Consider the following 14846-nt stretch of genomic DNA (forward strand, 5'->3'; position numbering starts at 1 on the left):
GGCATCAGAGGCGAACTGAGATGGAAAAGCACCTACAAGGACAGGTTGACTGAAGTTAAACAAACTGACCGAGGACATTTAGCTGGAAAAGTAATTTCACCAAAAAACTGCTTCGAGCTCCCAAGCTGCATAAGTCTTGAGAAGTAGAGCTGGATATCTGAGGACTGTCGGCGACCTGGGCCCCTTGAGGGCTCTGACGGTTGTGGCTCCAGTTGGAGAGGGGTAGGGTGAGTGGGTAAGAACAGACAGACACAACAGGAGGAGTAAAGGATCTGTGAATCTCTTATATACTGACACATCAAGCATGGACTGACACAGTATTACAGACAGACAGACAGGCAGACAGACAGACAGACACTCCGGGATGCGAGTGATACCAAGACATTTCAACCAAGTCACAGCTGGACTGAGTGTAAAGTATCCCCCAGACTGACGGTGATGAAAAAGGCATTGCCCTGGAAGGTTATGATATCTCAGTCGGATCTCTTGCGAGTGGACCCATGGTAAATGGTTCTTGGTGGCAAAGTGCATCCTGGACGTGCGTAACAAATGTTAAGTGGATTTCTGAGTGCTCCAACAGTCTATGCTAGCTGTGCCCGGATGTGGTGAGTGCAAAAGCTAAGTATGATCATGTAGTGCAATGTTTGCGAGAACTAAAGTAGACCTATAGAAATGGTGAAATGTCTGAGACGGTGCTGGATAATTTCACACAGAGCGGTCCGTAAGATCTCACGCTATTTACAAAAGCTGCCAGAAGTAACAATCCTACTTCGGGGTGGATATGGTGGAGAACTGGGGAAACTGAAGCCGGGTTCCTCAAAGGACGATGCCTAAACAACTGGCTGTGGTCAAAGAAGGAGGACGTCTAAAGGCTGTTTCACACTGGGTTTGAGGGGGAATCATCTCATAGATATGAGAAATTTTGTCAAAGAAGCATTTCTCGGCTTCTGGTTATTGTGAAAAGTTTAGATTTGTGGGGTACAAACTGCTCTATGGCTGCAAAGCAATCCTATCAATTAATCTGAAGCTTTTTTTTCTTTTTTTTTTTTAATTTTAATCATTCCCTGATTTGGAAATATCCACCAGTGTCAAAACACCTTTAGTCCCAAACGAGATTCCTCTTGACCATTTGATGCATGAGGATGATGAACTCATGTGATAACACCTTGGTTCCCCAAATCTCCAGTCCACCTTTTACTCTGAAATATGAGACTTGATTAGTGCTATTTGCAGCGTGCTAAGAAACTAACTTTAACTAAAGCTACTTCACTCCTGCTTAAGCTGCTAGCGCCACTACAGTGGGCACCCTATAAGACCATGAGAACATTATTTTACATTTGTGAATGATGAGTTTGGCTCCAGCTGACAGTGGACCCGAGAACGAGAATGATACGAAGCATGAAGGTTCGGAGCAAACCGGTAATTAAGATTTAATTGGTGTGTAAGAGAAAAAAAAGGGACAAAAAACAATCCCTCTCCTTCCACCTGCCATCCATCGCAAATTTTCTGCGTCTCTGCCTCTCAGCTCGTTCCCTCTACGTCCACTACATTCACAGCAGTTAACTTGCAAATATGCAAATCTTTGGGCAAAATGTGTAAAGTGTGCATTCAGCATTCCTGCAGCTTATAATGCATGGACAACTGCTGTGGACAGAGTGGGAGCTATGGGGGTCAGGGTGGAGGGAAACACGGATGGCACTTCCACTGGGGAGGATGACGGAGCGTCGGGGGATTCAGATTAAATATCTGATGGGACTTTGCAGATAAATCGTAGTTTATTGAATCTGTAATACATGAATAAAAACGAGGGCTGATTTAAAGATTTTCACATGGCTAAATTATTTCTGAAATCCTTTTGTTCATCAAAATGAATTTGCAACGGGATATTCTGTTTCTCCTGCATCCACTTCTGGGTACAGACCTGGCTCAAGGTCACTGATGGGATTTTTTTTTTTTTTCAGACCACCGAGTTTCCCTGTGACCCAGAGCGATAACTCATTAGCTGAAATGCATCCAGAGAACAGGACCTGGAAGTGTTTCATGCTAATCAGAGCGGCGGGACGGCCACTAACTGGCTGAGAGACGACAGGAGACCCCGAGCAAATCACACGGACAGAAAATCTGCTTCAACAGGCCGAGAGACACGGAGGGAACGATATGTGAGGTCATATTGAAAGTGACTTTGAGATCTGCCACATGTCGAGAGGGATTTTAATTAAAGAGGAGAGAAATGATGAGTCGCTTCAGTCTGGCCAGCAACACGATTTCAACGTAGCATTACATTTATGCTTTAAACCTGTGAATGAAATCGACAATCTGGTACGTTCACGTTCACGTTTTGGGGGACGTTTGTTTCGCAGAAATGTGCTGAAAGTCTCACTTTCTTTTAAACTCTACTTAAGGCTCATTTTATTCACAATTTATTGGCTTTTCATCTAAAAATATGCTAATTAAAAAAAAGGAGAAGATCAATTCAAGTAATTTTGTAACTTTAATTGTAATTTAGGCAGCAGGCAAACATTTGTTTCCACCTGCAAGATGACACTGATCCACTCTCGTCTGTACATCAGGTTCTCTTATATTAGCAGCTTCATATTAGACGCGTCAGGTTTTACAAAGTGTCGGGGAAAACGAGTACAAAATGCAAATGACTTGCTGATTTTGCATCTGGCTTCCTTTGTTAATGAAATGATCAAACTACACGGCAGCAGATGAGATTTTTTTAGATCTGATTTACATGTGGACACTCCTATTATTATTACTTCATCACTTTTTTAACAATCAGAACAATTACTAACAAATCCTGAGATTTCGGGGCAGGAAAAACAGAAAATAGTTATTTAATTAATCTTCAATTAATTTAACGTGCTTCAATATTAAGTGCAAGTTTGCATCTCTTTGACTTAAATCATCGGGCTCCATGATTTATATAAATACATCAATGAATGAACTGTCAGAGCAAAGAACGTCATGGACACATTGTAGGCCATTGCTTTGATTAAAAGCATTTCTCCCACGTGTTTGCACAGTTAAAAGAAATCTGGTATCAACCATTTTGCTTAATCACTGCTTCCCTCACAGTTGGCATAATGGGACACAAACACACACACACACACACACACACACACACACACACACACACACAAATACACATTCATTCCATCAAAAGTGCTACGATCCCCATCCCTCTGTGATTGTACGTCCTTCTACATCCCTCTGCATGTCTCAACATTTTGGCGTGACCTTGCATCTTCCAAGCTGAAGAAAACAACCATCGATACAGATTTTGTCACTGAAAAAACAAACAGTAAAAATGAAATGAAATCAAACATGAAACACTGGATTCATCTCATACGTGGGTTGATTTGTGTCATATTTAGCAGAAAGACAGTTAGTAGAGAAAGCTGCCGCTGGATACAGAGGTCTCATACGGAGGCGGTTCCCCGCTGATCTCTCCTGACTGGGGAGATTCTGCCCGTGGCTAAAGGGTAGTTCCGTGCTGGAGGTTTTTGGTATCGATTGTTCGAAGCTGCACCATAAACCCCCCCTGAAGGGGAATGTTTTCACTGTTTCACCTAATGAGGGTTGGCAAGGCCAACTAGCACGGCGACCGGGCACGACGGGATGTGAAATCTCCTGCCAGCTTCAGGAACCTTGCACCCTCACCCAGCCTACACCAGTCAGTAGCAGCAGCAGCGAGCAGTAGACTGTTTGCATGCGCTACAGGGCCTGCAGGTGGTGGTGGGCGGATGGACCAGCAGTGTCAGTGCAACTGCTGATGTTGGTTGTCAGTAATGCCCTGATTGCGGGGCAGGTTTATTTCTTTCCGCGCAAACCACTGATCAAAGGAAGCAGGTTGTGTGGATATGTGCTCGCACCAGTTTCCACCTCTCGTGTTTTATCTTCTATCTTTGAGATTCTGATGTTATTTAATTTGCATTCAGGAAATTCACAGAAATGAGCCACTATTTTCAACAAAGCATTAGGTGAAGACATGATCATCGTTCTCAAAGGGCTAGCCTAATGCAAGCTTCTTCGTACCCTTATTAAGCACTTTGCTATGCTTCTTTGTGTGTTGATAGGTCTAGATTGCTACCTCACCTCCTCCATGTTGATGGACGGGACATGGACCAAACTGAAAAGTCAAAGTACACGCCAAATCCATTTTTCTCGAAGACATTTTCAGTCATTTTATGTTGTTGTCATCACACTGAAGTGTTCACGTTCCCAGTTAGTTTGGTCTTAATCTCCTTCTTTATGAGGTTAGGTTTTCCATAAAAATAATTAATTATCAATTATTATAATTCATGACAGTAACGGGGTAGACTTGAACTGTGACGGGACAAATTAGAATACAACACAGTCTAGATAATTAATGGTGAACACTGTTTTGACATGGAGAGTTAGGGCATTAGCCTGGGAGGAGGTATGTGTTCCCAGAGCGACTGTCTAATTCGTTATTTGATGATTTAAAAACAGGGTGATTCATCTGGATTGACAGCTGGGACTGACTCGTAATCAGTGCGTGTATCGAACGCAAAATGGCAGCATTTGTTTCTGGGATATTTTGGCTTCATATCTGGACAGTAGGAGGAAGTGAAGACACGTCGTCCATCTTTATTTACAGTCTATGTGCTTAAAATTTGCAATGCTTGTGATCCTGAAGACAGTTTGACTGAAATGAATTTAGTTTTTTTTTATCCAAGACTTACCATGAAATGGATGTGGATGTGAAATGCCAGCATGTTTAAAATGTGGCTTAAAGACCTGCTCTAGTTGTTTCAGTCTGATTTATTCTTCGCTGAAAAAAGTGGCTCTTGCAATTAATCGTCACCAACGACGTAACCAGAGTTGGAGATAAAAACGCTGATTAAATGAGAGGCACAAACTGTGGCGGAGGATGTGTGGGTGATTGTTGGAACTGGGAACAAGCTGATTTCTCACTTCACAGGATCTGAAATCGTTTGTTACCTCCAGCTGAGAGCTAAGATACTCTTCTACTAAACAACAGTCGCTAAATTCCTACTGTGAAAAAAGATTTGGGAGCAGAACATATAATTCCAGGAAGAGTGTGCATGTGTGTCATCATGAGCTGGTGTGTGTGCATTTGCATTAAAGCCTGCCATGCAGTGTTTTGTTTTCTAAGTCCGTTCATTAGTTTAATAATTATTTTCCTAAATCGTATTAGTCTTATCTCGAGAAGAGCCATGAGCAAAGAAACTGCAGTGTGAGTGTGTGTGTGTGGACGGAGTATGTGTGTTTGTTCTGTATGCAAAGTGTAGAGCGAGACAGTATTGTTTTTGTAGTGTATTTTTTTCAAACCTTTTTATGATTTTTTTTCCATCGTGTTTCTTATTTTTTTCCATATTTTTCGCAGTAGAAAAAAAAAGCACAGATAACATTGAAAAAAAGGTCAGTGCAGTCAATGGATACGAAACAGGCAAATTGGACCGGTGGGCCGGTGTGACCGAGTTTGTTCGGTTCCAACACCTAGAGGTTGGTTGGCGTCTTCCATCCCAAGGGAAACAGCAGCACTGCGGCCTCATCTCTGGCCTTCCAGATCTTCGATTCTGTGAAAGCGCTCCAGGATGACTTTCAGAATCAACGAAACCCCCCCACCGAAAAACAACACAAACGAGATTCAGTTTTCACAGAGTCTGACTCCGGTGCGGTGTGATTCCACTGAAGGTCAGGACAAGGTTGTGTTTTCGTGAATCCTCGAGCAGAACGAGTAGCACAACAAACCGAAGACACTCCTGCTCTCCTCTTTGATTTTAGTCCAAAATAAAAAATACAAATATTTTCCGAGGGTCGTGCGATTCTGGTTTTCGTTCATCCTCTGGTTGCTTACAGGCCGCAGAGGCAGAGTCAGTGCACATGGGGATTAAAAGACCAACAACGCTCTCCTTCTCATCCCACACATTCTGTTGAAGTCATCTTAGATTCTCAGTTTTTTTTTTCTCTCTAACAACAATTCAGTGAGTTTTAAGACATTTTCTCCGAAAGAGAAAAGAACAAAGTATCAATCTTTGCAATAACAACAAGAAGAATTATTGTCCTCTTAGTAGAAAAAAAGGGAAGAAAGTGTCGCTGCGCATTTCTGTCAGGTAGCCTGCGGAGGCGGCAGGCGTCTCGGTGAGGGTGAGATGCAAACACCCGCTGAAGGAGAGCCTGAGAGATGCAGTAGTGCCCGCTGACCGAAGCCCCATTGGTTCACCAAAACACCCAGCGTCCGAGCCCCGGGTTCGATTGTCAGCCATGCTAGAAGTCAATCTGTAAAGTCTCTCTCCTGCAGATTTGGCTTTGTTGTTTTCCTCACATAGATTACTGAAGCTGACTGCAGCAGATGATGGTTTCTTAAAGTCCGTGTATGAAAAACAATAAGAAACAAAGTAGAGAAAGTTGAGTATTTGATTTCAGAAGCTGCTAAAGCACAAACAACTGACTATACGGATATTTAAAGTTTACCCACGGAACTAACTCCTCACCCAAAGAGATTGTATGGGTTAAAAAACACTGAATACAGAGAAAGAAAAAAGGTGGCATTATGTTTTCAGCAAGCGAGTATATGTTGATTTGGCAGTGTCCAATCCCCCAGAGCCACATGTCAGCGGCTCGAGGTCACCAGGATGATGCATTCAAGACAGGTGTGTCAACTGTTTTCTATTGCAAGTGTGTGAGTGTGTAATTTTTAAGAAAAACAACAATCTAGCTACTCCTCGTTTTCCTCCAGTCACCCTCATCTTCTTCGATGGAAAAGGCTGTCGGGCCGTTTGATCTCTACGGCCATCTCAGATGGATGCCGACATGTTTTTTTTGGATGGGGTGAATGAGGCGGGCGGACGGCTCGACTGCCCATCCCTCTCTCCTCACATCTCTCCTCCTCCTCCTCCTCCTCCTCTTCTTCCTCCCCCTAATTCTTCCCCTCTCCCACACATTTTCTGTTCACCCTCAGATGTGCCTCTTCATATGCAGGGCCAGGTGGTCCGACCGGGAGAAACACCTACAGGGAGAAACAAAGAAATGGTACCAGAAATATTAATGTTACATCCAAAGTATGCATGAAATACATATGAAAAAATATATGAAATGAGAAAACATAAAGACGAAACTGTATTAATATGTAGAAACTGAATTGTTGTGCTGCAGAAAAGGAAAATGACAATGAAAAGATGTGTACAAAGGCACGATATATCCTGTTTTACTGGAGATTTCACTAAATAACCATAATATGTCAGGTTGGCAAGTGTTGCTGATGAGTGCCTCGGGCTCTGTGTATTAGCTGTTAGTGTGCCACACTCCCTGCCCCCTTTAAATCCCCACTGGCTCTGTGTATTTCTTGGGAACCCTCCATAATCCCAGGCCCCTTGAACTTCCCACTGGCAATGTGTATTTGTTAGAAATGCTCCACACTTCCAGCCCGCTACGCTGAACATCGTCTCTGTGTATTTGCTGGAAATGCTCCACACCGCTAGACCCATTGAGACACTCACTGGCTCTGTGTATTTGCTGGGACTACCCTTCGGTGACGAATTGTCCAACATTTGGTTATATGTCAAATTGATTGATCAAGAATTGACATATTTAATACTTCCTTAAAAAACGTAGCTGCCATAGATACTTCTGTAGCTTATAATTAACTGAAGAAGCCCAATGGAAAATCTTATGTGAGAAAGTACTGTCTTTTTTTCATTTTGAAGCCACAAGTTTGGCATTTTATATGGCGCCATCTTGGTTTTTGAAACCAGAAGTAACCATATTTGGAGGATCGGCAGGTGGAGCCTGATGATACAAGCTGTCAATCACACAGTGCACACATACCACGATTTATCGTCATTTTGGAACATAATTAACTAAATGATCTACATGCCGTATTGAGAATGATTTGAAATTTGAGATTATATACCCCTAAGGAAGAAATGTTTAGTGACATAATAAATCAACTGAGACGTCATTTTCTCAAAGAGAACAAGTCTTGTCGCCCTCTAATGGTCATTTGAGAGAATACCGGTTCAGGCACAGTAAGACTATGCCCGGAACCAGACATGCAAAGACAAACACGGGCCACATCCGGCTCAGTGACTTTCTAAATACAAGTAAAACACTTCCATATATCACTGCAGTCACTCCTCAGGCTCAGGGTAAAATACTACTGTTGAAACTAATTAGATATGTATTGTGAACACGGACACTAATGCAGACGGGCTGGCAGCGCTGTCTGATGCTGGGCCATTTAACTCTGCAAGCGACTGCACCTGGTAGGAGATAAGACATAAAAACCAGGTGCTGCTGACGCATAATATAAGACTCACTATGTCAAGTCATGTCTTCATAATGAAGTATTTCTATTTAATTACACCACCGTGAAGACACTAGAGCCGAACACGCACAATAAGATTAATCATGAATGATATGACTAAAGAAGAGGCAAAACAAAATGTGGAGGAGATAAATTAGAAATTCAACTCGCCAGAGGCTTTATTCATTATTAATTAGCAGAGGCTACTCTTTGTGTTTTTGAGTGCGTGCACGTTTAGACAGGCTGTTGTTGTATCCAGATAGAAGAAGACGGAGCCCAAACACTCGGAGGCACAATAGAAAGTTTGTCACAATGCAGTAGAATCCACTGCCTCTCTCCTGCTTTCCATGTGATTCATTCTCTTAATGTTGCTCTTTAGATCCAACATAAGAAGAAAAAAAAAAAGTTAACATTAAAAGGTTCAGTCTGTAGGATTTAGTCACATCTAATGGTAAAGTTGCATATTCCAGCTGAACAGACCTCACATCACCCCCCCTTCCAAACGTGAAAGAGAACCAGTGGTAGCCTTCAGTAGTCATTAAAACTCTGTGAATATAAAGGGTCCATTCTAAGCTGAAGCAACCAACAATTCGTACAATTTAGGTAAAACACTCTAGTGAAAACATCCCTAGGATTATTTAACATAAAACTTCTGCCAATAGATCCCTTTCACCTAGATCATACACACTGGTCCATTAAATTGCATTTACAAGAGTATGGACTCCCAGCCTGAGCCCTAGGGGAAGGGTTGCTCAGGCTAGGTTTGGATTATTATAAATGATAAAAACATCAGGCTCGGGTCCGGGTTGGGCTCGGTTTGGTATCTCCCGGGCTACGATATGTTCAGTTTCCTAAATTCAACATGGTGAGCGTACAGTTGAACTTTGCACTGTTGTTTGGAGCCGAGTGTTTCCCCTCAGCTCTCAGCTGGCCATGTGGTTCCTGCACTTTCACCAATCTGTGTGTGTGTGTGTGTGTGTGTGTGTGTGTGTGTGTGTGTTGCTGGACAGATGGCCATGCCAGTTACTGTGTCACTGTTGGAGGGCGGAGCAGCCAGACCAGCTGGTACCGCCCCCCCGTCTCCAACCCACCGCCCATCTCCCACTAAACACACACACACACACTCCTCCTTCCCGTTCTCCTCCTCCTCCTTTCCTCTTAACTCTCCTTTTTCCTCCTCACTTCTTTTTTTGTCCTTCTCCTCCTTCCAGCTCCATGGAAACATCAGGGGGTCCCCGCTTGATTAGGCAGGATTAATGACAGACTGGTGTGTGTGTCTGTGTGTGTGAGTGTGTGTGTGTGTGTGTGTGTTTCCCCAAGAGAAATACTGTCAGATTGAACAGTCTATCTAATGTTAACCTCTCATGCTTGCCACTTTTTTGCCATTCTCATGTTAATATTTGTTGAACTCCTCCCACCACAGATGTGTGTACGTGTTTTTGTGCTATTGTAAAAAAAATTGTTTTCTGGTTGTGTTAAGCACACTTCCATGTACCTTTTTTTTAATTGTATGATTTTGATCTTAATGTAAAAACGTATTCTTCTCGGCTCAGGTAGAAAGCTTGGCAGAGAAAGAAAAATAAATTAATTAATTTAAATAAATATTATATAATTACATATATATAAGTTAGATAAAGAATCCTCATCTTTGGTAGAATGTGTGTTGGGTTCAGTCATCCGCTTTTTAAAGATTTGAATCCGAGCTAACACATTGTATGAATCATTGAAAGAAACTGAAACAAAGCCCATGCAGCTTGACTTTAAAATAAGTTATACAGTCCATTGACATCAGGTAACTGTAGCCACTCTCTCTGAATACAACAGTACCCATGAGCCTCAGCGGCCATTGCTATAGAGGATACACTCTCCAAATCAAACCTGTCGGACTTATAGTGTTAGCTTCAGATTGGCATTTTTGATGCTCCGTGATCTGATGTTTCTTTCTGAAATGCCTCTTGGGAGATGGAGTTCCCTTCCCTCACTAAACTCTTCTTACACACATGTTCTTCTTTGCAGTGTGGATTCAATCAGGAGATTATCATGTCAATCCAAAAACAAGAAGAGCTCCACCTGTCTGCCATGAGAGATGCTGCTTCTCTACTTCCTCACACTGTCCAAAAATTAATCAAAAATATCTTGGTGTAAGGCCCTGCCATCTTGTGTAGGGGACGTTATTTGGAGCTAGACTTTGAGAATTAGTGATCAGGTCGTGCTTAGTCAATCTCGGTTGTCAAACAGGACGTTTCACTTTTATGGCATCAAATAACTTACAACACCTAAATAATCTTTGGGGAAAAAAAACATTCAACATGTAATTAAATATTTTTAGTATGGCCAATGTCCCCATTCACTTACATGGAGCGGGTAGGGTTTATGAGCCACCAGGGGGCCACTTTCAGGGAGCTGTCATGTCATCCATCTTTTTACACAGTGGTTTACTGATACAGAAATGTCTGTCACCCAAAATAACTTATCTCACTCTCATGCAGTCTTTCAAGTTGACGTCAGTGTTGTTTATTCAAGTGTGTTGTTGCTACATCTGAGCATTTAAATGTTTGTGTGAGTCAATATGACTTTGGATCTAAATGTACTTCCATTCTCTGTACTGGCGTGTGTCGTGTTTTTACATACTGTGCATATATACTTGTGTGTCTGTGTGTGTCTGTGTGTGTGTGAGTATGTGTGCCTGTGTGTGTGCCTTTGTGTGTGCCAGAAAGGAGCTAATACAGTCCCAGCTCTCAGCCAGGATTAGAAGCTTCCAGCAGGTTTCTGGAGGGTTTAATGTCTAAAACCCAAACTAGAGGGAACCTACAACAGCCAATTACACTGTCTCTAGGGCAAAAGTGTTCATGTGTGTGGTTCAGATAGGTAGTGCAGGAACACACACACACCCACACACCCCCACACACACAAACACACACAGAGTGTATATTAAAGTGGAGCTGGCATCTGGTGCCACTCAATTAGCTGCGACCAGTCTGCCAATAGCCAGAATCCTTTTAACTGCCAGTACAGGGGAATGAGTAAGCAGGTTTGCGCGCGCACACACACACCCAAAGACACACACACTCCTTGAGGACAAAACACTGTGCAGACAGAGACGATGTGATTGTCTCCAGACTCACTGGCCTTTGTCCACAGGGAGATAAAGTTTGAAAGACACAACGTCTCATCCTCTCTCTACCTTGGTTTTCCACCCAGAACACAACTAGAGAATTTTTCCTGATACATAACAACTATGTTTTCTATATACACAGCTACACCAGTGCAGTTCTGTATATATACATAAATATATAAATATATGTATAAACATACATATATATATATATATAAAGCTTTAAATCAGGGGTGCCCACACTTTATAGGCTTGTGAGCAACTTTTGAAATGACCAGCTCAACATGATCAACCGTTTTTTTTCTTCATGCTGGTATCCGCCGCCAACTCGTACTGCTGCGTTACATCTTTTTCGTCTCTATCCGAAAGTTTTTTGAAGATGTGCGTAAGTATGTGGGCTCGGTTCGTTTCTATATGGTATCTCACATTGAGCATAAATCGGTGGTGGAAGCCAGGTGAGCACTGGCCCCAGCTGAAATCGAGAATGGCCCCTGAAGTGCCCCTGTTCTGTGAGAATTTGGTCACTTACTTGCCATCAACAAATAGTGACATTTGTTAAGAGATCCTTCTTTCTAAGCTTGTTCGAAGATCATAATGTGCTTTTGCATGGGACAATTTTCTAAATATATTCAATGATGTGTTGCTATGCTTAAAGTTAAAGAGTCAACAGCAAACTCAAATGAAGGAATGACCCCAATCTTACTGAATCATGAATTGTGCATGGATGTTTGACATATAATTGACCCCTCTGTGCAATTTGTGGACCCTTTATTGAGTAAAAACATAGCTCCACCGATGACATTAATGAGCCTCAACATGTCCCCTTGGGCTTTGGGAAGTTTCGATTATCATCATTCACACTTTTCAAAGATTTTTAAGAATATAAAATGATTTAATTGAATGAAACAATCAATTTAACGTGTCGTTTTTCCCTCCAGACGTTCTGACTCTTAATAGAAGAAATAGAACAGGTGCTCTCATAACATTAATGACTGAGCCAGCATGTACGACATCAGACACCAAGCAGGTGAATGGATTCTGATGTGCTTCTCCAGCTGTATCAAAATGTCTCTTGGAAATCGTGGTAGTCCTAATGTAGATGAAAAAAACCTGTCTGTATGACATTGGTGTATTTGACATAATGGCAACTCAGGCGTGTTTGGTTCTGCACGTTGGGAGTTTAAAAGCTCCCAGTTTAAAGCTCGTCCTTCACACACAAAGGGCGCCAGTGTCCTGCAAATATCTAAACGTGTGTTTGTCATTGGCTTTGTCGCCTGCGTGTGTGTTTACCTGTCGCAGTGGTTGCACTTGAATGGCTTCGCTCCGGTGTGTTTGCGGTAGTGTCGTGTCAATTCATCACTGCGGGCAAAACGCCACTCGCAGCCCTCCCATGAGCACTTGTAGGGCTTCTCACCTGAGAGAGAGAGAGAGAGAGAGAGAGAGAGAGAGAGAGAGAGAGAGAGAGAGAGAGAGAGAGAGAGAGAGAGAGAGAGAGAGAGAGAGACGTCACGTTTTATTAAAATTTCTATATCTAATTCCACACCTACAAACTACAGCTGTTCACTAATATAGGTTAGCACCCCCTGGCTCTTTTTAAACCCACACACGCGCACACGCACGCAGCCCAGGGGCCGGGCAGACAGATCAGTTTTAACACAACAGCCATTTCAATGAGCCAATACACTCAATTAACTGTAAATTAAGTCTTTCAGCTCTGCGCCGTGTTAATTCATAATCCTAAATTCACCCTGAAATGAATCTCATTTTGTTCACCTCCATCATCGACCCCCTCCTCCCCCGCCCACACACACACAGACACACACATACACACACTTGCTCGCTTTCTCACACACAATGTACGCACATACGCACACACCCTGAGGTGGTGGGATCTGAAATGTAAATGAAGTTTCATCCCCCAGTTCACCAGATGGGAGAAGAGATGGTCTATTGTTCTCAGCCTGTAGTTATCTCTCTGAGATAGAAAGCCTTCCAGCTGTGTGTGTGTGTGTGTATCTGTGTGTGTGTCTTTTAGATAGAGGGGTGTGTGTGTGTATGTGTGTGTGTGAGCAGCCTGTCTTCAGATGGGACTTGATGATGTCTGACTGTGTAAATGCCTGTATGGGAGTGTGTTTCTCTGTAGCCTCTTTTATAGAGCGATCCAGCCACACTGCCGTTAAGACTCCTCGTTACGCCGCCTGAGCTTGTTTACATTGAACAAAAGAAGTTGGCGTGAAGCCGCCGCAGTGTGTGATATCAGATAGCACGCTGCTGCTGAGGAATCAGAGGTGTGACGTGTAACACAAGTACGTTGGCGTCTGTCCCGCAGACCTGGCTTTACACAGACGTCGATCTGGCTCTGTTGCGACTTCCACTGCTGGTCACAAACATGGAACAACAATGTGCCACCATCCCATGTTTTATACAGAACACGACGTGGAATAAAAGTACAGTCGTTTGGTCTTGAACAGGCTGTTTGAAAAATACTTTTGTGTGTCGGGTCAAAAGCTGAAACTGCAAATTTGACCTTCCTTCCAGCACCCAAAAAGTAATACTATACTACTTTGGTCATCAATAAGTTGACGAGTAGGTATAAGAATTTGAGCAAAAACAATTCATTCATCATCTAAATAACATCTTAAATAACATGGAGTGACATTGAACCTTGGAGTCACCAAGTTCTTTAAGTACCTCATAGTAAAGTTATTTGAATTAATTAAAATTATTTACTGGATCTATAACAGAGAAGCAATACAATACAATCTCTGGATTATATATTTATATATTTAATATACTGCAATAAAAGCAGTTTTTAATGCACATCTATGATTGTGATTCTATTTACTGTGTTGTGTGTTGAAGCAGGAAGTCTGGTACTGGGTTTATAATGAAACTGCATTGGTGTGGCTGTGTTGCTACATGCACCAGTCAGAAGCTGGTACATAGTCCAGTTTGACAGCTTATCAAAAACATGGCACAGCAACATATATCACAAATTTTTCCACTCTGGAAAGTTGTAACAGCTCCAATCATTTACGGTCTTTACACTCACTATTGCTTCAGATCAATCTGATGACATTAAACCTGCTCTACCCAGATGAAGGCTACAAGCAGAAATGTGTTCGTTTGAAGATAACATTCTTTACAATCGAAGTAAAAGTAATGTTCTGTCAGAGTTGTGGCCTCTTCAGACTTCTTCCCTTCACAATGCACCTTGAAAGTAACTGAAATTCTACAAATATCCCCTACTTCACTGTGACAAATTAATCTAACAGGAATGTGACCTCGTTACAAAAGTTACATGCTCCTATGGTCAGTAAACACTGTCCATTGCTGCAGCTCCTCCTTTCAGCCACTGTCTGAAACACCTGGTTTAAGCTCTGGTCTCCTAAGAACTTTAAAGAAGTAGCGTTTGAACTGCTGATGAGGCGT

General features: G+C 42.4%; 1 protein-coding gene across 1 annotated transcript in view; it reads right to left on the minus strand.

The window, feature by feature from the left end:
• Window positions 1-264: 264 nt before the first annotated feature.
• klf7b (Kruppel like factor 7b) overlaps window positions 265-14846 on the minus strand; it is a 60011-nt gene continuing 45429 nt past the window's right edge. Inside the window, exons 3-4 of the mRNA XM_062402793.1 lie at window positions 12705-12828; window positions 265-7003 (exon numbers count right to left, since the gene is read on the minus strand). Coding sequence (XP_062258777.1) covers window positions 6952-7003; window positions 12705-12828 — 176 coding nt within the window. The 3' untranslated portion in view covers window positions 265-6951. The remainder of the gene's footprint in view (window positions 7004-12704; window positions 12829-14846) is intronic.

The sequence above is a fragment of the Platichthys flesus genome, chromosome 13, assembly GCF_949316205.1.
Source record: "Platichthys flesus chromosome 13, fPlaFle2.1, whole genome shotgun sequence".
Taxonomy (NCBI): Eukaryota; Metazoa; Chordata; class Actinopteri; order Pleuronectiformes; family Pleuronectidae; genus Platichthys; species Platichthys flesus.